Genomic DNA, 21,915 nt, shown 5'->3' on the forward strand with positions numbered 1-21,915 from the left:
TGACAGAGCAAGACTGTGTCTCCAAAAAAAAAAAAAGGAAAGAAAAGAATATCATGGGCACATGTATAGAAAGTTCGTTAGGCCGGGTGCAGTAGTTCACACCTGAAATCTCAGCACTTTGGGAGGACGAGGCAGGCAAATCTCTTCAGCCCAGAAGCTGGAGTTCCTGGGGCCAACCTGGGCAACATAGCAAGACCCTATCTTTAAAAAAACAAAACAAAACAAAAACAACAACAACAACAACAACAAAAGTTGGATTTGATGGTACACACCTGTAGTTCCAGCTATTCTGGAGGATCACTAGTGCCAGGGTGGCAGGGACGGGCGGTGAGTTTGCAGTGAGATGAGATCATGCCACTGCACTCCATCTTGGGTGACAGAGTGACACCTAGTCTCAAAACAAAAAGTAGGGGAAGGGAGAAAATTTGTTGTGTCAGCAAGTAAATGAAGAAAGGGACATTATTAGAGTTGAGAAATAAATTGGAATGTGATTTGGTACCTTTCCCACAGAAGATAAGTTTGCTAAATGTGCTGAAATTAGAAGCATTATATAAGGCCCGGTGCAGTGGCTCATGCCTGTAATGCTAGCACTTTGGGAGACCTCGGAGGTTCCTGAGCCCAGGAGTTTGGGGACCAGCATGGGCAACATAATGAAACTCTTTCTCTACAAAAAATAGAAGTTAGCTAGGACTTTTGGATGCGACAACTGATTGTGCCACAGAGACACAACCGTAGTGGCTTAGGACTCTGGGAAGATATAATCTCCGCCATTTATCTAGTGATTGATAATGCATGAACGCTTTAAAAGCTGGAGCAGGCGGCAGGGCCCAGCGCGGTGGCTCACACCTGTAATCCCAGCACTTTGGGAGGCCAAGGGGGGCGGATCACGAGGTCAGCTGATCGAGACCATCCTAGCCAATAAGGTGAAACCTCTGTCTCTACTAAAATACAAAACAATAGCCGGGCGCGGTGGCGCGTGCCTGTATTCTCAGCTACTCGGGAGGCTGAGGCAGGGCAATCGCTTGAACCCGGGAGGCCGAGGTGGCAGTGAGCCGAGATCGCGCCACTGCACTCCAGCCTGGCTACAGAGCAAGACTCTGTCTCAGAAAAAAAAAAAAAAAAAAAAATCTGGAGCAGGCGTCCCTCAGTGGGCTCTAACCACCAACCTTTAGATTAACAGCCGAACGCGCTAACCGCTTGTGCCACAGAGACAGGTAGTGTACTTTCTTCTGGGAGCTATAGGAAGGGTGCACTCACCAAACACTCCCCAACCCTCCCATCCTCAGAGCCCACCGGACAGTACAAGTGTGCAAGGCTTTGAAAAACTGGAGAGATTAGAGCGGTGAATCGTGTTGGTCTCATTGGAGACCCGCAGGTTGGGAGATTCTGGAACCAGGACGACCTTACCCCTAGCCTGCATCAGAAACCCCCGGAAACGCCCCGGCCCCGACCCGGACCTGAACCGCCTGGGGGCCCAAGGGAAGCTGAACACCCGGTGGGCTACCGGGATGGCTCTTCCCGTTCTTTGCGCCTCCTTCACCCAGTGAGGGAGCCTGTGCCCACTCTGCCCAGTCACTTTTGAGGCCGCTGAGGAACTTCCGCTGCCATCTTCGGATCCTGTATCCCGCACGGGGGCTCCACCAGGGCAGGGATCGTGGTGAGGGTCACTCATGGGTCCCCTCGCGGGGAGCAGGGTCCGGCACTCACCAGGGCGCACGACTAGGACTTGTTGAATTAATCCATCCTCACCTTTAGCTTTTAGTCCTTTGAAGAGCCCTGAAAATGGAAATCATGAAATATTTTACCATGGGGAAGTTTTGATTTGGTTTTTGTTGTTTGTTTGTTTGTTTTGTTTGTTTTTGAGACAGGGTCTCGCTTGGTCGCCCACGCTGGAGTGCAGTGGTGCAAACACGGCTCACTGCAGCCTCGACCTCCCGGGGGCCATCGTTGCCTTTAGCTTTTAGTCCCTTGAAGAACCCCAAGAATAGAAATCATGAGATTTTTCCATGGGGAAGTTCTTTTTTCAAAGCGTTTATTCACGTTGATTTCTAGGCATCCCCCGGGGAGGGCAACGGGCAGGGCCTCCAGTGCACCTTCTGCGCGGTGGAGCCGCGGGGGCTCAGCTGGGCAGTGGTAGGGTCGTGGGGTGGGAGGGCAGGAGCCGGGGAAGGGAAAAGCAAAAACAGGGAAAGAAGCCGGGGAGCGGTGGAACAGACATCTAGACCTCCTGAAAGGCTCGTGCAGAGGCACAGGCTAGATCTTCTGGAGGTGAGAATTGTTTTTTTTGTTGCTGTTGTTGTTGAAGCACAATGGGGAGGAACTGAGGGGGAAAATTCAGAGACAACATGGAAGAGCTCCAAATGCCAGGACCTATAACTCCCCAAGAATAACATCTTCCGGGAACACTAGACAGAAAACTAGGCATCTGGGAACCCGGAAATCCTTGGAGGAGTAGCATCATCATGACCCTCTGTGTTCCTTTTGGCAAAAGGACTTGCTTCCCTTGTTTGTACAATTGTTTGTTTGTTAAATAAATAAAACTCTTTTCATATATCTTTGAAAGTACATGGGCTGTATTATTTTATGATTACAAACAATGCTGCAGTCATCATTCTTGTAAACTTCTCATTGGCCACTGGTGTGTTTCTATATGGTGGAGGCCTGGAGAGCAGTTGCTCCAGCATAGTGTTTATGTATTTTTTATATCATTCCATTTTATTTCCTTTTTTGGCTTATTAGCTATAACTCTTTCTTTCTTCTTGTCCACTGCTCCCCGACTTCTTTTCCTGCTTTTGCTTTTTCAGTGATGGCTTTAGGGTTTCCAGAATAAATCTTTATCAGTGCTGTCTAATGACATTCTACCTCCCCTTCTGGCTGTTATGCTAGTGTTGTCATATAATTTGATTTTAGACATGTTATAAACCCCACAATCCATTATTATTTCTTTTGTTTAATCGGTCAAATTATTTTAAAAGATTTAAATAATAAGAACATATATATTTAACTATGTACATACCAATTTCCAGTAGTCTCCATTTCTTTGTGTAGATCCAGATTTCTGTCTGGTATCTTTATCCTTAGGCCTGGAGGACTCCTTTTGCATTTCTTGTAGTGTGGGTTGCTGAATTCTTTTTTTTTTTTTTTGAGATGGAGTCTCACCCTGTCACCCAGATTGGAGTGCAATGGTGCAATCTCAGCTCACTGCAACCTCTACCTCCAGAGTTCAAGTGATTCTCCTGCCTCAGCCTCCTGAGTAGCTGGGATTACAGACACACCCCACCACGCCCGGCTAATTTTTTGTATCTTTAGTAGAGGCGGGGTTTCACCATGTTGGCCAGGCTGGGTTGGCCAGGCTGGTCTTGAACTCCTGACCTCATGATCTACCCGCCTCAGCCTCCCAAAGTGCTGGGATTACAGGCGTGAGCCACCGTGCCTGGCTTGAATTCTTTCATTTTTTTTTCTATGTCTTTAAATGTCCTCATTTCAGTCACATTCTTGAAAGATTTTTCATTTTGGCATAGAATTGTAGGAAAACTTTATTTCTTTCAATACTTTAGGATGTTGTCACTTTGTTTTTGTAAAACTGGCAAATAGTGGGCTTCCTGTACTTGTTATATAATTTTTGGAATGTGTATTTAAATTAATAACATTAAAATGGGCTGGACTGCTGGGGGCAGTGGATCACGCCTATAATCCCAGCACTTTGGGAGGCCGAGGTGGGAGGATCACGAGGTCAGGAGATTGAGACCATCCTGGCTAACATAGTGAAACCCTGTCTCTACTTAAAATACAAAAAACTTAGCCAGGCATGGTGGCGGGTGCCTGTAGTCCCAGCTACTCCAGAGGCTGAGGCAGGAGAATGGCATGAACCCAGGAGGCGGAGCTTGCAGTGAGTGGAGATTGCACCACTGCACTCCAGCCTAGGCGACAGAGCAAGGCTCTGTCTCAAAAAAAAAAAAAAAAAAAAAAAAAAAAGGACTGGAGGAGGTGGTGCACTCCTATAGTCCCAGTACTTTGGGAGGGGGAGGCAGGAGGATCGCTTGAGGCTCAGAGTTGGAGACCAGTGTGGGCAAGATAGCAAGACCCTGTTCTCTGTGTCACATATATATATACACACACACACACACACACATAAATTGTGAATGCCCTAGATTCATCTTAAGTTCCACCAACAGTGCACTTAAAGTAAAATGTGCCCAACCTGAAGGTCAAATCTACTGCTGACTTGCAATTTGTGTTTGTGAGACATTCTCAACAGCATTTGCTTTCCCTAGCATAGTGGTTTTCGTGTTTTCCTCACATCTGAATGTCTTAAGTGCAAAACCTGTCAGAAAACATTTCCTTTGCCAAAAGATTCTAAAATACTTTTTTTTTTTTTTGAGATCAGCTCACTGCAGCTTCCACTTCCCACGTTCACAGGATTCTCCTGCCTCAGCCTCATGAGTAGCTGGGACTACAGGCCTGCACCAACACACCCAGCTAATTTTTGTATTTTTAGTAGAGACGGAGTTTTACCATGTTGGCCAGGCTGGTCTCAAACTCCTGACCTCAAGTAATCTGCCCACCTCAGCCTCCTGAAGTGTTGGGATTACAGGTGTGAGCCACCACACCTGGCCTAAAATATTCTTACTTCAAATAAAACTGCATTAAAAACAAACTTCTCAGTTGCATCCCTGGAATCCATAAAAAGCCCGGGAGAGACAATCAAGTGCTACACGATCAAGGGCTAAACAGGGGAGGACAAAGCGTGGCTTCCTCACTAGGAGTCAGGGCAAAGTTAACTGCCTTGGTTTCCAATGGAGACTGGAACTCGGTTCACCTGCGACGGGAGGAGGCGGCCTAGAGGAGGCAGAATTTCTCTTCATGGTGCCTTCAGATAGGAAATCTCCTAGGATTTCTTTCTTTCCCTTTGATCTACTCCCAACGCTCCCTTTCTGTTTCTTCAAGCCTTTTTTGGATCCCTACCACGCAGGACCTAAGGGGCTGGTGCCCTTCCCTACCCTCTCTGCCTGGGTGTCTTCAGCACCCAAGCTCACCCAGAATGTTACTGCCTGCCAGAGACAGTGAGAGGACCAAGGAGGGCGGCGGGTGCAGTGCAACCACAGCGTCACTGTGTACCTGTGCCTCGTGGGCTCCAAGCAAATTGAATAAATGCCCCCTGAAGCTTTTCTGCAGGTCACAGGGAAGGGGAGGGTGGCTGCTGACCTGGCAAAAGAAGCGTCACGAAATGTCAGAGGACCTCACTGTACCCCTGGACCTTGAAGACAGGCCTGGCTAGGCTGATTTTAATGGGTAGGCCGAAGGAAAAGTCTCAAGGGCAACCCAAACCCTGACCCTGAGATTACTGCTTTCAAATGTCTCATCGTTTTGATGTTGGTCAGTAGAATCCATCCCACCTTTATCAGGAGACTCCTTTGCCAAAATTCTGAGATCTGGGATTCCTGCTGGTTGCCGCACAGAAAGCCAATCACCTAGATGATTATTGCCAAGGAAGGCACTTTAATAGCGTGTTGCAGTGGGGGAGATGAGAACTCAAGTCTCAAATCCATCTTCCTGACCAACCAAAACCAGAGGTTTAGATGGCAGGGAAGAAATGTAACAATGTGTAAGAAAACAGGAACAAGGGCCGGGCGCGGTGGCTCAAGCCTGTAATCCCACCACTTTGGGAGGCCGAGGCGGGCGGATCACGAGGTCAGGAGATCGAGACCATCCTGGCTAACACAGTGAAACCCCGTCTCTACTAAAAATACAAAAAATTAGGTGGGTGTGTTGGTGGGCGCCTGTAGTCCCAGCTACTCGGGAGGCTGAGGCAGGAGAATGGCGTGAACCCGGGAGGTGGAGCTTGCAGTGAGCCGAGATCGCTCCACTGCACTCCAGCCTGGGGCACAGAGCAAGACTCCGTCTAAAAAAAAAAAAGAAAACAGGAACTAGGGAGGAGCAAGGAAGCAATCATGATGAATGAGGGGTCCCAGCATCTCACCGTCTGGATGAATTTCAGTTCTTTGATAGCTTTTTTGACAGGCCTAAAGGTCATTTCCTGAGGAAGGAACTCAGATAAAACAAATATTAAGTTTCAAGCTTCAAGACAAGAAGGGTCCATTTCTAGGTTTATCCAAAAAAGCTACATATGGGACTGTTGGGTGGTTTTCAGATCAAGAAAGAAAAAGATTGTGCAGACCAAAGTCTGCAGTTAACCAAAGAAAAAACAATTTTCTGACCAATAGGATGTATGGGATCAGAGAACGACCAGCCTATAGAAGAACTGTTTTTTGTCCTGAGCATAGGGGAAGGATGAAGTTGCACCAACTAAGGTGGAATTAAGCTGCAGATGGGCAAAAATCTGAATTTTGGTTCAGAGCCCTGGGGTCTTCCTTGAAAGTCTCCTTCCTTGAAAAGGGAACCCAGTCTTGGTTTCCGCATCTCTCTGAGTCCTTTTTGAGGTTGAGGATGCTGAGGTCTTGGTGCTTGGCCCTCTCTAACCCTGAGTACTTCCACTCCTGCAGGGCAACCTGGCCCAGTACCCAGGCCCCAGCTCCAGTGACCATTTCCCCCTACTTTGCTCCTAGCAAAGGATAGTTCTAGGTCAGTGGTGAGGTACAGGCAGGACAGGGCAACTCGTTTTGAGATTTTTTGCCCTGGAAGGCCTTGAGCACTGTGGTCCTGCAGAACCACTGTCTCCCTCTTTTGGAGAAAGTAGGGAGGAAATGACCTGTGTAGAGGGAATTTCCAGCATAGAGGGCTGCACCTGCATGGAGGACCTGAGGCAAGCAGGGCAGTTCTAGTCTGTAAATGTAAAGGACATTTTTCATCCAAGAGGTTGGGCTGTTATTAATTTTAAATTTTGTCAAAACAAGCTGCAGGGAAATTTGTCTTCTTACTTGTAAGAACCTTACAAGACCTCTCATCTTATATTCCAGGGAGAATTGCTGCATATTACATGAACACATAGGTGAGACTGCCGTTCTGACCTGCAGGCCTTGATGCCCTGGTGCAGGGGCACCAGGGCACTGGCAAAGCCCTTCCCATACAAAGAGCAAGCGTGTTATGTCTACAACCCAATGGCACCAGTTCCAAGTACAATTTCTACTTGGCTCTATGGGCTGAGTACACGTTCCCCCCAGCACAGGAATCCTACAAACTCCCATGAATGCTATAGTGAAAAGCAGGGGCTGGTGAGGTGTGATGGATCACACCTATAATCCCAGCAGTTTAGAAGGCTGAGGCAGGGCAGATCACTTGAGTCCAGGAGTTGGAGACCAACCTGGGCAACATGGCAAAACTTCAACTCTTAAAAAACAACAACAACAACAACAACAAAACAAGAACAGAAATTAGCCAGCTGTGGTGGCTTGTGCCTGTGCTACTCCAGAGGCTGAGGTGGGAGGATTGCTTGAACCAAGATGCCACCAGATACAGTGAGACCCTGTCTCAGGGAAAAAGACAAACAAACAAAAAAAAGAGGCTGTGTAAGAGATGACTCTGGGGACAACGGAAAAACACTAAGGTTTTCAAGTGTTGTTAAAAGCCAGTGGGCCTTGGGGACCATTGAGCAATCTACAAAGCAGGGAAGCCTAGATCCCTGAGCTCTGCCTGCCAAGTACCACCGCAGCTAACATGAGAGAACTCCCCCACAGAGACTGAAATTTGCCTCCCAAGGAAACAAGTGACTACAGACATCTGTCCCATGACAGTAAACAAGAAAACAAGGTCTCACAAAAAAAAAAAAAAACAGCTGACCACACCATATAATCACTGAGACCGAGCCTGTGACTATAAGTGAGAAAAAAAGGCTGTCTATTATTCATACCATGAAAGACCAGGGGAAAGTGTGAACAGAGTCCCCTACTACTGTTGTGGGAATCAAGAGAACAGAGAGACCAATGGGTGGAACAGGAGGATTTTATTGAGTGCACTCAGGCCAAGCAGATTAAAATCCAAACCAAACAAAGACAAGGCTTGGCTTTTATACACACTTCTGAAAGGCGGTTGGCTAGTTTGAATGGCGCAGTGGGAATTTGAAGGTGCAAAACTCATGGGGCAGGCAAGAGGGCTTACAGAAGCAGAACAAAGGCAGCTAATCAAACTGTGACAGGTCTTGCAATGCAAGCATAGCTGGTGACCTTGCAGCTGCACTGAAGGGAAATCAGGAACTTAACAAAACTTGAATAATGAGAAATGGTAAGGGGGAAAGAGAAGGTAATAAAGGGATTTGTTGTTTTTTCTTTGTATCCTCGCTAGGGGCAGACTGTGTTGAGAGAGTCTCTGGAACCCATTCTTCAGGGCTCTGGCTTTTCAGACAGTGTTATCAAGGATCTGCTAAGGCTCTCTCTATTGCTGGCCTTGGAGTCAGTCAAGTACTGTGAAGCTCAGTTGTGCAGCTGAGCTTCACACATTAGGGGAGATAACAGAGAACAGCACATCTGGAATGCAATGGATAAGCGTCAACCTTAGGATGAACCACTATTGGTGACCATAGGATTTCCCCTGCCAGGTAAGTGGCAGTCCACATACCTCTGCCCCACCACAGCTCCATATGCCTCACCCTTTACATGCACGGTCACTTGCCCTGAGAACCACCCCCGCCAATCCCCAACCACCCCGAGCCCTCCTAGCCCTAACACAGAGCTGGGACTCTCATGTCCAGCCAGCAGTCCTGGACTTGCTCCTACAGCACGGGAAATCTTTCGTGGTGAAGCAGCAGCACTGCACTGCCTCATCTACATAGAAATGCCCTATCGGTGATGTCACCAACAGTGCCTTTCTTAATGTTCTGGAGATTATTAAATTAGATTTGTATAGTTGTGAAAAGAGCTCATATTGCTGATTCAATTGCTTATATATGATCATATAAATCTTTTCTCTCCTTTCTGTAGTGTGGTTTAAACTTAATCCTTAAAGGACATGTATTTGAATTTTTCAGCTGGTTAGAAACCTGAATATACCAATCAAAGAAAACTGCTCCTTACATACTACAGATTTAATTTTCTTCCTGTACTAAGATGTCTTTTAGGTATAGTAAATTTGTTAAAGCCAAGAGCTCCTATGGAATGAAGTTGGGTGGGAAGGGGGACATTGAGTAGTAAGATCACTCTTGTAATAGAGATGCCGCTCTTGCAGATATGGACAACTATTGGGCCCATAAAATTTTTACCAAACATTGGAAAGACAAGATATGAACAACTTATCATTGCTGCAGTCTCAAATATCAGGAAATACCATTATTCTCAGGACAATAAATAGACAATAAAAAAAAGACTCACAGAGCAGATTAGCTGTCATGTATTACTAAACAGGGACTGGATCCTTGTCAATACCACCCAACAGAAATTGTCCATAGAAATTCACTTCATAACATCAAAACCAAAATCCCACACTGAAGGCAAAAAATAATGATGCAATAATGAGAGAGAGAGAGAGAGAGAGAGACCTGTCCTATAGCCATACGTAGTGGGTAAAAGCCAAAGAGCTCAATTTCTGCTCATGATACTTAACAAAACAGACAGAACATGAGCCACTAACTCCGTGGGTTCAAATCTGCACCAAGTGCCTGTTGGATGCAGGATTCTACTGTCTCCAATAATATGTCTCAGATGGACTAGATTTTTGTTGTTGTTGTTGTTGTTGTTTTGTTTTGTTTTGAGACAGAGTCTCACTATGTCACCCAGGCTGAGGTGCAATGGCATGATCTCGGCTCACTGCGACCTTTGCCTCCTGGGTTCAAGCGATTCTCCTGCTTCAGCCTCCCCAGTAGTTAGGATTATACACACACATCACCACGTCCAGCTTTTTTTGCTTTTTTTTTTTTTGGATTGTTAGTAGAGACGGAGTTTTGCCATGTTGGTCAGGCTGGTCTCAAACTCCTGACCTCAGTTGGTCAGAAGTAGGTGAGGTCAGAGAACATACCCTGGGAGATGCTGGCACAACGCCCAGAATCGCCATCACTAGGCCTGGGGTTTTCTTCTGTACTGAAATACTACTATTCATCTAGTGCAGGGACAAAACCAATTAGATACTTCTGGGAGTTAAAAGGAGATGAATTGACAGTGCCATTTGAGCAGGGCTATTAAGGAATTTGCCAGGGTACTGACGCGTGTCAGGTGCAAACTGCAGGTTGAGAGAGAGAGCTAAGTATTTTCTGTCCATGAAGGTGATAAGCGAGGACCTGAAGAAAGAGGGACCGGGGAGGACACTGGCGCCAGAAATAGGAAAGGGCTGCTTGGGAGTGGGAAGGATGGGTCGGGGCGCTGTCTACAAAGTTGCTTGGCAATGGATGTAGGATATGGAAGCGAGACATCAAACAAGAAGCTGTCATTTAAACTCTGAAGAAAGACTAGATATGTAAACGGCAAGAGATAGTAGGGAAACTGGACCCGGCTCCTCGGCCGCCTTATATTTCAGGGAGGATCGCAGCGCATTTCAGCCAAGACACGTGAGATTGCAGTTCTGATCTGCGGGCCTCGATGAATTGCGTTAGGGCACCTGGGCGCCAGGAAAGCCGTTCCGCTACACAAACTAAGCGTGTTATGTCTACAACCCAAAGGGGACACTAAGAGCCCCAAAGGCCCTGCTTTCATCCCAAAGAACGGCGCCCGTCTGCGTAGTTTGTACCTGGCTCTATGAGGTGAGAACACATTCCCCGCTAGCACAGAAATCCTACAAACTCCTGAGGTAGCTGCGGTTAGAAGCAGAGGCTGTGTCAAATGTGACTGGGGGCTAGGAAAAAAACAAGAAGATTTTCACAGACTGTAAGAACCCAAGAGACTGGTGAGACCATTGACAAATCTCTGCAAAAAGCAGCCCCGCGTAGAAAGAGAAGAGCTGTGCGATCTCCGCGCTAGTCAGCTTGTGTAAACGCTGACGCTTCTTGTTTCTCCCCTGGGGGTAGAGAAAACATGTTACTTGTATTCCTCAACCTTAGACTGTAAGAATACGTTTAAGAGTAAAACACAGGCGAACATGGAAAACAAGTAATCTTTACAGGACAGCCTATTTCTCAAGCCACAAAAAAATCAGGTGAAAGCGCGAACGCAGTCTCCCACTACCACAAATTATGCAGTCGAGTTTCCCCCACTTCGGGAAATCGCAAAGGTCAGTACATCCCAAGTGCAAAAAATAAGTCTCGCTCCGGGAAAACCACTTTCGTGATCATGGTATCTCCACTGCCAAGTAAGTATGAGTTTGTGAGCCTCCGCCCCGCCACAGCCTCACACGCCTCACCCTTTACACGCACGGTCACTTGCCCCGCGCACCCCCGAGCCCTCCTAGGCCTGACACACAGCTGGGACTCTCAGGTTCGACCAGCGGTCCTGAACCCGCTCCCACGGCAGGGGAACTCCTTCCTGGAGAAGCAACAGGTGGGGAAGCAGCAGCCCCTGCGCTGCCTCATCTACATAGAAGTCGCCCTATCCGTGATCTCACCGACAGTGCCTTTCCCAGTCCCCGTCTGCCTTTCTGGTACTCAACCGAGCAACCCGCTGCCTGAGCCAGCAAGATGAAGTGACGTCTGCCCTCCCTTTTTCCCTCCCGCCCTGGCATCTGTTTTCGCCCAAAGAAGCTGGTTCTTAGCTTACCTTGCTGATCAAGCTTTCTGTGGCCGGATGGAGCCTGGGCACTCTTTTTCAAATAATGGCTTTTAATTTGCAGACTAGAACGTTTAGGACTACAAAAGAAACCGGTTTTCCTCACATGCTTATCCTTGTGATGTAGCATTCTGCTTGAACTTGGAAGCCGTTCGATGTCAGAGAGAAACCATATTTATGAAAGTAAAGAGGCTTCTCAGATGACTGCAAACCAGCCTTCCTTACCGATTTTATCACTGGTAATGTTATAAAAACAGTTGTCCAGTTTCATGAATCTTGTAGGGTTTTTCTTTTGATTTTTTTTTTTTTCCAAATTCAGTATTGTAGAAAAATATGCTGCCCCAGAAGAGATGATTGGACATTCTCAAATGTGGTGTTGGACTTTTTCATCTCTTGCACAGCCATCTCCAGACCTTATTGCTTACCTCATGTTAGCTTTTTATATTCTGCAAAGTCAAAACCAGAATAATGCAAATTTGACACAAATACCTGGGATACATCTTATTTGAGATGTTTAACAAATGTCTGGATCATCTTTTCTTATATTGGATTATAATGCAGGAAACACTGTGAAGTAAGCAAAGTTGGAATTCCCAAGTCAAAGACCATTTGAATATTTACAAGTAGATTTGAGACAGGAATAATACAGGGTGGTCACAGGATAACAAATTCTAGGCAGCAGATTTACATGACTTGAAGCTATGGGCTGATAAGATGCTGAAAAACCAGGGTGTGGACCAAGCTGGCTAAGACTGACTGGACCCAGTGTGGTGCTGGATTTGACGTATGTTTTACCTAGGCCCTCATTATATGCTCATTGACATACTAAATCACACACCCACCAGTGTCATGACAGTTCTGAGACCAATATTTGATGTAAAAATGGATGGCACCACAGTTCTGAGAAATCTCCACATTTACCCAGGAATTTTCATGAATATTCCACTCCTTGGTTAAAGAAACCCATCCAGATGAAACCCCAGAACCCACTGTTCTCTCTCGGGTATGCCCGAACTCCCCTTTCTTGAGTGTGTACTTTTTGCTTTGCAATACATCTCTTCTTTCACTATTTGCTAACTCATCCTTGACTTGGTTCTTGAGATGGTGTCAAGAGCCTGGATGCCACTGCTGGGGTTGAGATCCCACCAGTGTCCTGGGACCTTCCCCAGCCCACCAGTATCAGATTCTATTTCATTGCTCCAATCACAAAACATTGAATGGAGAGTTCTCCTTTGGAGACCACAAAGTAAAGATTCTGTGGCATCGTGGCCAGTTAGGCCACTGGAAGACATGACAAAATATTGAAGATGAGGGATTAGGTGACAGTGTAGTAGTAACTGCTGAATGCGAAATACTTGATCCAGGCCTCATTCCCTGGAGACTGACCGGGAGACACCTTGTTCAGGTAGCAGTGGAGAAATACTTTCTGGGTATCTGACCAGCCTTTGTGGAAAGAACTGGCACCATCCTGCAGATGTAACCACCTGATGGGTTCTTCCTACCCATTGTACACACAAAATCAATTCATGGAGACCATGGCATTGCAGTAAAGAGTTTAACTGACACAGGCCAGCCACGACACGTGGGGGACAGAGTTATTACTCAAATCGATCTCACTGAAGGCTTGGAGGTAAGGGGTTTTTCAAAGACAGTTTGGTGGGGAGGGGGCTAGGGCTTGGGCGGTGCTGACTGTTGGGGATGAAATCACAGGGGTGTGAAAATGGCCCTCCTGCACTGAGCCAGCTTCTGCATGGGGGCTAAGGGACTGGTTGATTTTCGGGCCCAATGGTGCCATCCAGTAGTCAGAAATGCAAAAGCCTGAAAAGACATCTCAAGAGGCCAGTCTTAGGTTCTACAATAGTGATATTCTTCACAGCAGTAATTGGGGAAGCTGCAAATCTTGTGACCTCTGGAATAATGGCTGGTAATTATTTAACGAGGCATACATCTTAGTAGAATTCAGGTCCCTTTCATCATCCTAACTTGGTGGCCTTTCATTAGTTTTACAGGAGTAATTTAGTTTTGGGGAAGGTTATCATTTTAACGAACCGTTTTGGCTGTCCCCAGTGTTTTTGGCACCAGGGACTGGTTTCATGGAAGACAATTTTTCCATGGAAGGGGGTGGTGGATAGTTTCTGGATGAAACCATTCCACCTCAGGTCATCAGGCATTAGTTAGAGTCTAATAAGGAGTGCACAATCTGGATCCCTCACACGCACAGTTCCCAGTAGGGTCCAAGCTCCTATGAGCATCTGATGCTGATGCTGGTCTGACAAGAGGTGGAGCTCAGGTAGTAATCCTGGAAAGCCTGCAGCTCACCTCCTGCTGTTTGGCTGGGTTCCTAACAGGCCATGGACCAGTACCTGTCTTGTGGCCCTGGGGGTTGGGGACCCCTTATTTAAACTATAAACTCAATTTTTCCCAAAAATAGCTTGGGAGAAATTACACAGGAATGAGCAAAGACAGCTAGCCTGTGAGGCTAGAACCAAAATGGAGTCAGCCATGTCAGATTTCTCTGATTGTCATAATTTTGCAAAAGTAATTTCAGAGAGACTACACAGGACACTTGTTAAAAGCATGAGACGGATTTTATTGTATGTACTACAGCAGGCAAGAGAGACCAGCAGAGAACTGAGCTCAACTCCAAACACAGCAAGAAGAGTTGAAGATTTATAGCCAGTTGACAAGATAAGAAAGTCAGTGGATGGAACATTACTAAGTGGAACTTGATTAGCTATCAAATGTGGTTGGGAGGACTCCTGCTAAACTAGGCTGAACAGTATTCTTTTCTAAAACTGGACTTGGCAGGCCAAGAACTAATAGAGAAAAGGGCTCAGAGGAAACTGACTAAGGTTTGGTCAAAGATGGAGTCCTTGTCAACTCTACGTTGAAGCTTCTGCAAATAAACGAAGAACCAACCAAATGAAAAAAAGCAAAGGCTATTTATTCTGAGCTTGCTATAGCAGGGAGTCAGCCACTGTTACTTGTGTTTTGGCAGAGACTTGAAGGCAGTCAGAAGGGTGGGAAAGCTTTTTAAAAAGAAAGGCTTCAGGTATGCTTCAACTGGAGGCTGTCAGCATGATGAAGCTGCAGATAGATGAAGAAAATAAAAATATTTTACCCCAGAATATATTTCTTTGGCATATTTTAAGACGGCTGTCAGAGAGCCAGCAAACAGAAGTAACTCTGCAAAACTGTCTTTTATAGGGGAAATTTACACCTGCAGAGAATCTGCATTAATCCAGCCTTCCCTTGTCAGGATTGAGAAATAAAAATAAGCCCTAGGCCCTACAACCAACTGAACAGACTCCCTCTTGGCTGACAGGGCCGCAGAGAAACCTTGAAAGCTGTTTCTGGCTGTGACAGGATAGGAGGCTGGACATGCCCCCTTAAAACCCCTCCCTCACTAACTGCCATTATGAGGCAGGAGAACAGCAGAGGGAGTTGGAAGTTGGATAAAAGGCAGAATGAGTAAAAGCAGAAACAGAAGCAAGGTGATGTGGCGGGACAGCAAGAAGCAAGATAAAACGCAGAAGTTGAGCAGCCGAAACAAAAAGTAAGATTAAAAAAAGCAAGCAAGGCCGGGCACAGCTGCTCACATCTGTAATGCCAGCAGTTTGGGAGGCCAAGGCAGGCAGATCGCCTGAGGTCAGGAGTTCGAGACCAGCCTGACCAACATAGTGAAACCCCCTTCTCTACTAAAAATACAAAAAAAAAAAAAAAAAAAAAAATAGCTGGGCGTGGTGGTGCACTCCTGTACTTCCAGCTACTCAGGAGGCTGAGACAAGAGAACTGCTTGAACCCAGGAGGCAGAGGTTGCAGTGAGCCAAGATTGTGCCACTGCACTCAAGACTGGGCAACAGAGCAAGACCCTGTCTTAAAAAAACAGACAAACAAACAAAAAAAGCAAAAAAAAACAAGCAAGCAAGGACTCCATGGCCAGCAAGATCCAAACTAATAAAGGGGCAGCTCTTCAGAGACAGGCATGTGCATTAGAGAGAAAAAGTATTCTTAACATGACTTCATATGATAATCAGCTCATTAAAGCGCATGCATATGGACTGCACATCATGCATGTACTTAAAATTATGGGATGGAGGCAACATTCAAGCACACAAGGGCCAAAGTAACTAAGCAACCCATCTATCAATCAAATGGCAAACCCTGGCTAAAGATTAGGCATCCTTGGCCAGGCACGGTGGCTCATGCCTGTAATCCCAGCACTTTGCAAGGCCAAGGTGGGCGGATCATGAGGTCAGGAGATCGAGCCCACCCTGGCTAACTCCGTGAAACCCCGTCTCTAGTAAAAATACAAAAAAAAATAGCCGGGTGTGGTGGCGGGTGCCTGTAGTCCCAGCTGCTGGGGAGTCTGAGGCAGGAGAATGGTGTGAACCCGGGAGGCAGAGCTTGCGGTGAGCCAGGATTGTTCCACTGCACTCCAGCCTGGGTGACAGAGCAAGACTCTGTCTCAAAAAAAAAAAAAAAGATTAGGCATCCTTGTGAAGAGAAGAAAAAAAAAACCACACATCAAAAGACCCAAAGTACATCAAACTAATACTGATCTCATCTCCCAGAAGTCAGCCCAATCTCCCTACTCCGAGAGTGTTACTGTGCTTAATAAACTTCTGCTTTGCTTTGCTGCTTTGTGTGTGTCATGTACAGTGCTTTGTTTGGGACACCAACAGCCTGGAACTGCACGGTACCATCTGGTAAGAATTAGGCTTTTTTGGCCGGGCGCTTGTACAGGCTCACGCCTGTAATCCCAGCACTTTGCGAGGCCGAGGAAACCCCATCTCTACTAAAAATACAAAAAATTAGCCGGGCATGGTGGCGGTCGCCTGTAGTCCCAGCTACTCAGGAGCCTGAGGCAGGAGAATGGCCTGAACCGGGGAGGCGGAGCTTGCAGTGAGCCGAGATCGCGGCTCGCGCGCACCCCCGCCTCGCGCGCACCCCCGAGCCCTCCTACCCCTGACACACAGCTGGGACTCTCAATTCCGAGCAGCGGTCCTGAACCCGCTCCGACAGCACGGGAACTCCTTAGTAGCGAAGCAGCATGTGGCGAAGCAGCAGCCCCTGCGCTGCCTCGTCTACATAGAAATCGCCCTATCCGTGATGTCACCAACAGCGCCTTTCCCAGTCCCCTTCTACTTTCCGCCAACTGAGCTAATCAACTTGCTGCCAGTTCTGGCCGAGGAATTAATATTTGAGTTTTTTACCTTGTTCTTTTCCCATTGTTCCTTGGAGAGGTGCGCAGAGACCCCGTATCCGGTCTTCCCCGAAAGAGTGTGGCACCTGATCTGTGTTCTCCAGAGAGCCCTTTTGGTGGCCAACAGGAAGCTTGTGTATTCTTCTTTAGATAATGTCTTTTAATGCGCAGACTTGACTGTTTAGGATTATAAAGAAAAACGGTTGCTTTCAAACCTGTTTATCTTTGTGATGTAGCATTCCACTTAAAGTTGAAAGCCCTTCAATGTCAGAGAGAAAACATACCTGCGAAACCAGAAAGGCTGCTCAGATGGGTTGCAAATGAGCCATCCTTACTGGTTTTACCACTAGGAGTGTTACAAAGACAGTTGTCCAATTTTATGAATCTTGAAGTGTTTTTTGTTGCTGTTATTTCAAATACAGTGTCATACAAAAATATGTGGCCCCCGCAGAGATGATTGGACATTCTCAGGCATGGTGATGGACTTTGTCATCTCTTTCACAGCCACCTCAGAACCTTAGTGCTTACCTCATATTAATATTTTATATTCTCCAAAGACACAAAATAATCCCAATTTGACAAAACAAACAAACAAGCAAACAAAACATCTAGGGTACGTCTTACTTGAGGCACTTAACAAATGACTGGATCATCTCCCTTGTATATAACCCAGAAAACACTGTGAAGTAGAGCAGAATTGGAAAGCCCAAGTCAAAGACCATTTGAAAATTTCAAGTAGATTCTAGTCTGTTGCTCAAATCACAAAACATGAAATGGAGGGATCTCCTTTGGAGACCATAAAGTCTGCGACATGGTGGCCAGTTGGGTTACTGGAAAACATGGCAAAATATTGAAAATGAGGGATTAGGTGAGTGTGTAGCAACTGAATATTAGATGCTTGATCCAGGTGTCATTCCCTGGATACTGACAGGGAGACACATTGTCCAGGTAATATTGGAAAGATAATTTCTATAGTATAAACCACAAATAAAATTCCAAGCCCCTCAACTATTTGAATGCACCCCTCCTCTCAGCCAGGGTCATTCCAAAGTTAACCTGAAAAACTAGTTCAGACCATGATGGGAAGTAGGGGTCAGATATGGCTCATTATACTCTCCTTCCTTCAGAATTCAGGCACAACTGACCAGCACATCTGACCAGGACCAACTGGTATTACAACAGAGATCTAAAGATTTTTTGTAGCAATAAGACACCAAATTCCAGCCTGACTCTAGTGTAGCATTACATGACAGATAGCAGGCCCTGAAAGAAATAAAAATATTTTATCCTAAAATATATTTTTTATCATATTTTGAAATGTCCCTACAAAGTTATCTCTTGTGGGGAAAGTCTACATGCTGTAGGGAATCCCTTTCCAGGTCTTTTCCCTAATCTAGGTACCTTTTTAAGTCTGATAAGAAACATTTACAATCAATTCTCTCTGAAGCCAGCTACCTGGAGGCTTCATCTGCATAATAAGAACAATCCCTTAACACAGAGACTCTCTTCTATGGATTCCAGGTCTTTAGATAAACTCTTTCAACCAATTGCCAAAGTATCAGAAAATAATGGCTGGTAACTATTTAATTATGCATATATTTTAGTAGAATTTGGGGGGTGGGCACAGTGGCTCATGCCTGTAATCCCAGCGCTCCTTCAGGAGGCTGGCAGATTGCCTGAGTCCAAGAGTTTGAGACCAGCCTGGGAAACATGGTGAAACCCCATCTCTAAAAAAAAAAAAAAAAAAAAAAAAATTAGCCAGGCATGGTGGTGAGCACCTGTGGTCCCAGCTACTCTGGAGGCTGAGGTGGGAGGATTACTTGAGCCTGGGAGGTGAAGGTTGCAGTGACCCAAGCTTGCAACATTGCACTTCAGCCTGGGTGACAGAGGAATGGGCCTTCACTAGACACTGAACCTGCTGGCAACTTGATCTTAGACTGACCATCCTCCATAACTGTGAGCAATAAATTTTTGTTGTTTATAAGTTACTCACTCTGTGGTATTTTGTTATAGCAACTAGATTAAGACGTTAACCTGACCTTAAGAAATCATCTCAAATCAGTCTTGGCTTTGATGGGAAACAAAGGGCATACTCAGGTGTGTGATTTAAAGAGAGTTTTTTTTTTTTTTTTTTTTTTGAAACGGAGTCTCGCTCTGTCCCCCAGGCTGGAGTGCAGTGGCGTGATCTCGGCTCACTGCAATCTCCGCCTCCCAGGTTCACGCCATTCTCCTGCCTCAGCTTCTGGAGTAGCTGAGACTACAGGCACCCGCCACCAGGCCTGGCTAATTTTTGGTATTTTTAGTAGAGATGGGGTTTCACCGTGTTGGCCAGGATGGTCTCGATCTCTTGACCTCGTGATCTGCCCACCTCGGCCTCCCAAAGTGCTGGGATTACAGGCGTAAGCCACTGCACCCGGCCTACGGAGAGTTTTTTTTCTTTTTTTCTTTTTTTTTTTTTTTGAGACGGAATCTCGCTCTGTCGCCCAGGCTGGAGTGCAGTGGTGCAATCTTGGCTCACTGCAAGCTCTGCCTCCTGGGTTCATGCCATTCTCCTGCCTCAGCCTCTCCGAGTAGCTGGGACTACAGGCAGCCGCCACCACGCCCGGCTAATTTTTTGTCTTTTTTAGTAGAGACGGGGTTTCACCGTGGTCTCGATCTCCTGACCTCGTGATCCGCCCGCCTCGGCCTCCCAAAGTGCTGGGATTACAAGCGTGAGCCACCGCGCCCGGCCCAGAGAGTTTTATAAAGAGAATATTTATAAATATATGGACAGGATCAAAATAACCCAACAAAGGACTGAGAGGCGCTCAGAATCTGGAATCAGCAGAAAAGTTGTATTGCCTCTAGGACTGAATTGTTGTATAAGTCTGTTCAGGTTGCCATAACAAAATACCATACGCCAAGTATTTAAACTATAGAAATGTATTTCTCACACTTCTAAAAGTTGGAAAGCCCAAAATAAAGGGGCTAGCAAAGCGGATTTCTTTCTTAGGTCTCTTCCTATGGCCTTTAAGTGGCTGTAGTTTCACTGTGTGCCCATGTGACCATTTCTTTCTGCACCGTGAGGAAGGTGGATGAGCAAGCTTTCTAGTGTCTCTTCTTATAATGGCATTAATCTCAGCATGAGGACCCCACTCTCATAACCTCTTTTAAACCTGATTACCTCTGAAAGGCCCCAGCTGCATAAACCATCACACTGGGGGTTAGGGCTTCAACGTTTAAGTGTGGGAGTTGGTGTTCACAATTCAGTCAGTTGGAGTGGAAATTGAAATGAGAAAGGAAAACTATAGTTACTAGAGAGACCTATTGTCTTGGGGAGGATCACTGGACAGGACTACGGTATTTGGAGAAATCAGTGAGTGACAACTGACAAAGATTCTTTCTGTGAAAATAAGTAATTTAAAATGTAAGTTGTTGGAACTCCAAATTATTTTGAGCCTTAAAAAAATTGTGAGTATGGGCTAGGCACCATGGCTCACACCTGTAATCCCAGTGCTTTGGTAGGCCAAGGCAGGCAGATCACCAGAGATCAGGAGTTCGAAACCAGCCTGACTAACATGGAGAAAGCTCATCTCTACTAAAAATACAAAATTAGCTGGGTGTGGTGGTACATGCCTGTAACCCCAGCTACTTGGGAGGCTGAGGCAGGAGAATTGCTTGAACCTGGGAGGCAGAGGTTGCAGTGAGCTGAGATCGCACCATTGCACTCCAGCCTGGGCAACAAGAGTGAAACTGTCTCAAAAAAAAAAAAAAAGAAAGAAAATGTGAGTATGGAGCCTAAGTCACATGAGAGGCACCTATAAACTAGGCAGTTGTAACCTTTGTTTCTCTGATTGTAGATTGGCCTTCTTCCTTACATGCATTGCTTTCTTTTTTTCTGAGATGGAGTCTTGCTCTGTGGCCCAGGCTGGAGTGCAGTGGCATAATCTCGGCTCACTGCAACCTCAGCCTCCCGGGTTCACGCCATTCTCCTGCCTCAGCCTCCTGAGTAGCTGGGACTATAGGCACGAACCACCACGCCCAGGTAATTTTTTGTATTTTTAGTAGAGACAGGGATTCACTGTGTTAGCCACGATGGTCTCGATCTCCTGACCTCGTGATCCACCTGCCTCAGCCTCCCAAAGTGCTAGGATTACAGGCGTGAGCCACCGCGCCTGGCCACATGCATTGTTTTCTAATATGTTATATAAATTACTGAAGGGTGCCAGGGAAGATTGCTTCCCTCTTCACTGCTGATTTTCATTATAGATTAACTTCCTTCTTACCTTGCTCTCATAAAGACTTCATGGCTATTGCATTGTCTTAAGATGCAATGTTAAATACACTCTTTTAAATTGGAAAGGAAATGTGAGCCAGCTATAAAGAAAGAAAACAAGTAGTATGGAAAGAGAAAAAGGTCGGGCACAGCGGGGCTCATGCCTGTAATCCCAGCACTTTGGGAGGCTGAGGAGGGTGGATCACTTGAGGTCAGGAGTTTGAGACCAGCCTGGCTCACATGGTGAAATCCCATCTCTACTAAAAATATAAAAAATTAGCTGGGCATGGTGGTGGACACCTGTAATCCCAGCTATTCAGGAGGCTGAGACAGGAGAATCACTTGAAACCAGGAGGCAGAGGTTGCAGTGAGCCAAGATCATGCCACTGAACTCCAGCCTTAGCAACAGAGTGAGACTCCATCTCAGAACAAAAAACAAAACAAAACAAAACAAAACAAATTCTGCAAATAATTAATTTGTTGTAACTCTTAAAACAGCCTTGTATAGAAAATGTTGTGATTCTATTAATTTTTTTTTCTTTCTATGTAAGCAAGAACTTGACTTTTGACTTTGCAGCACTGACCCCATTTCTCTGGAGTCTGTGTGCCCTGATTGGCTATTCCCAGATTTTCGTTTGAATAAACTCTTTTAAAATTTTTACCATTAGTTCCCACAAGCAGAATGAATAAACTTTTTAACACTGAATTCTGAAACTTTCAATTATTTCAGGTTGACATTCTCCTTGGTCAAACTCTAATCAGGCTCTTCTGAGTCCTCTTCTCACTAGGCCTCAACTATTGAGCTTCTGTGTTCCTCTCTGCATTGTTCAATCTCAGCAAGAATCCTTCTCAGTCAATTTAGCCAGAATTCCCCA

At 46.0% G+C, this 21,915-nt stretch overlaps 1 protein-coding gene, 1 non-coding gene and 1 pseudogene across 2 annotated transcripts; all 3 read right to left on the reverse strand.

The window, feature by feature from the left end:
• Window positions 1-359: 359 nt before the first annotated feature.
• On the reverse strand, window positions 360-1,777 carry LOC100586087. The gene has a single exon (XM_030824751.1). It carries the CDS (start codon window positions 1,670-1,672, stop codon window positions 1,283-1,285), a length of 390 nt encoding a protein of 129 aa, XP_030680611.1. The 5' UTR covers window positions 1,673-1,777; the 3' UTR covers window positions 360-1,282.
• Window positions 1,778-8,364: 6,587 nt separating this feature from the next.
• Window positions 8,365-8,499, reverse strand: LOC115837847 (annotated as a pseudogene).
• Window positions 8,500-11,010: 2,511 nt separating this feature from the next.
• On the reverse strand, window positions 11,011-11,174 carry LOC115837831. Its single transcript, XR_004032877.1, has one exon. It is a non-coding gene; the product is annotated as a U1 spliceosomal RNA (small nuclear RNA).
• Between the last annotated feature and the right edge of the window lie 10,741 nt (window positions 11,175-21,915).

The sequence above is a fragment of the Nomascus leucogenys genome, chromosome 12, assembly GCF_006542625.1.
Source record: "Nomascus leucogenys isolate Asia chromosome 12, Asia_NLE_v1, whole genome shotgun sequence".
Taxonomy (NCBI): domain Eukaryota; kingdom Metazoa; phylum Chordata; class Mammalia; order Primates; family Hylobatidae; genus Nomascus; species Nomascus leucogenys.

What these genes read in the sequence shown, in the direction of transcription:
- LOC100586087 (XM_030824751.1), bottom strand. Translation starts at nt 1,672, where the DNA reads ATGAGTGACCCTCACCACGATCCCTGCCCTGGTGGAGCCCCCGTGCGG.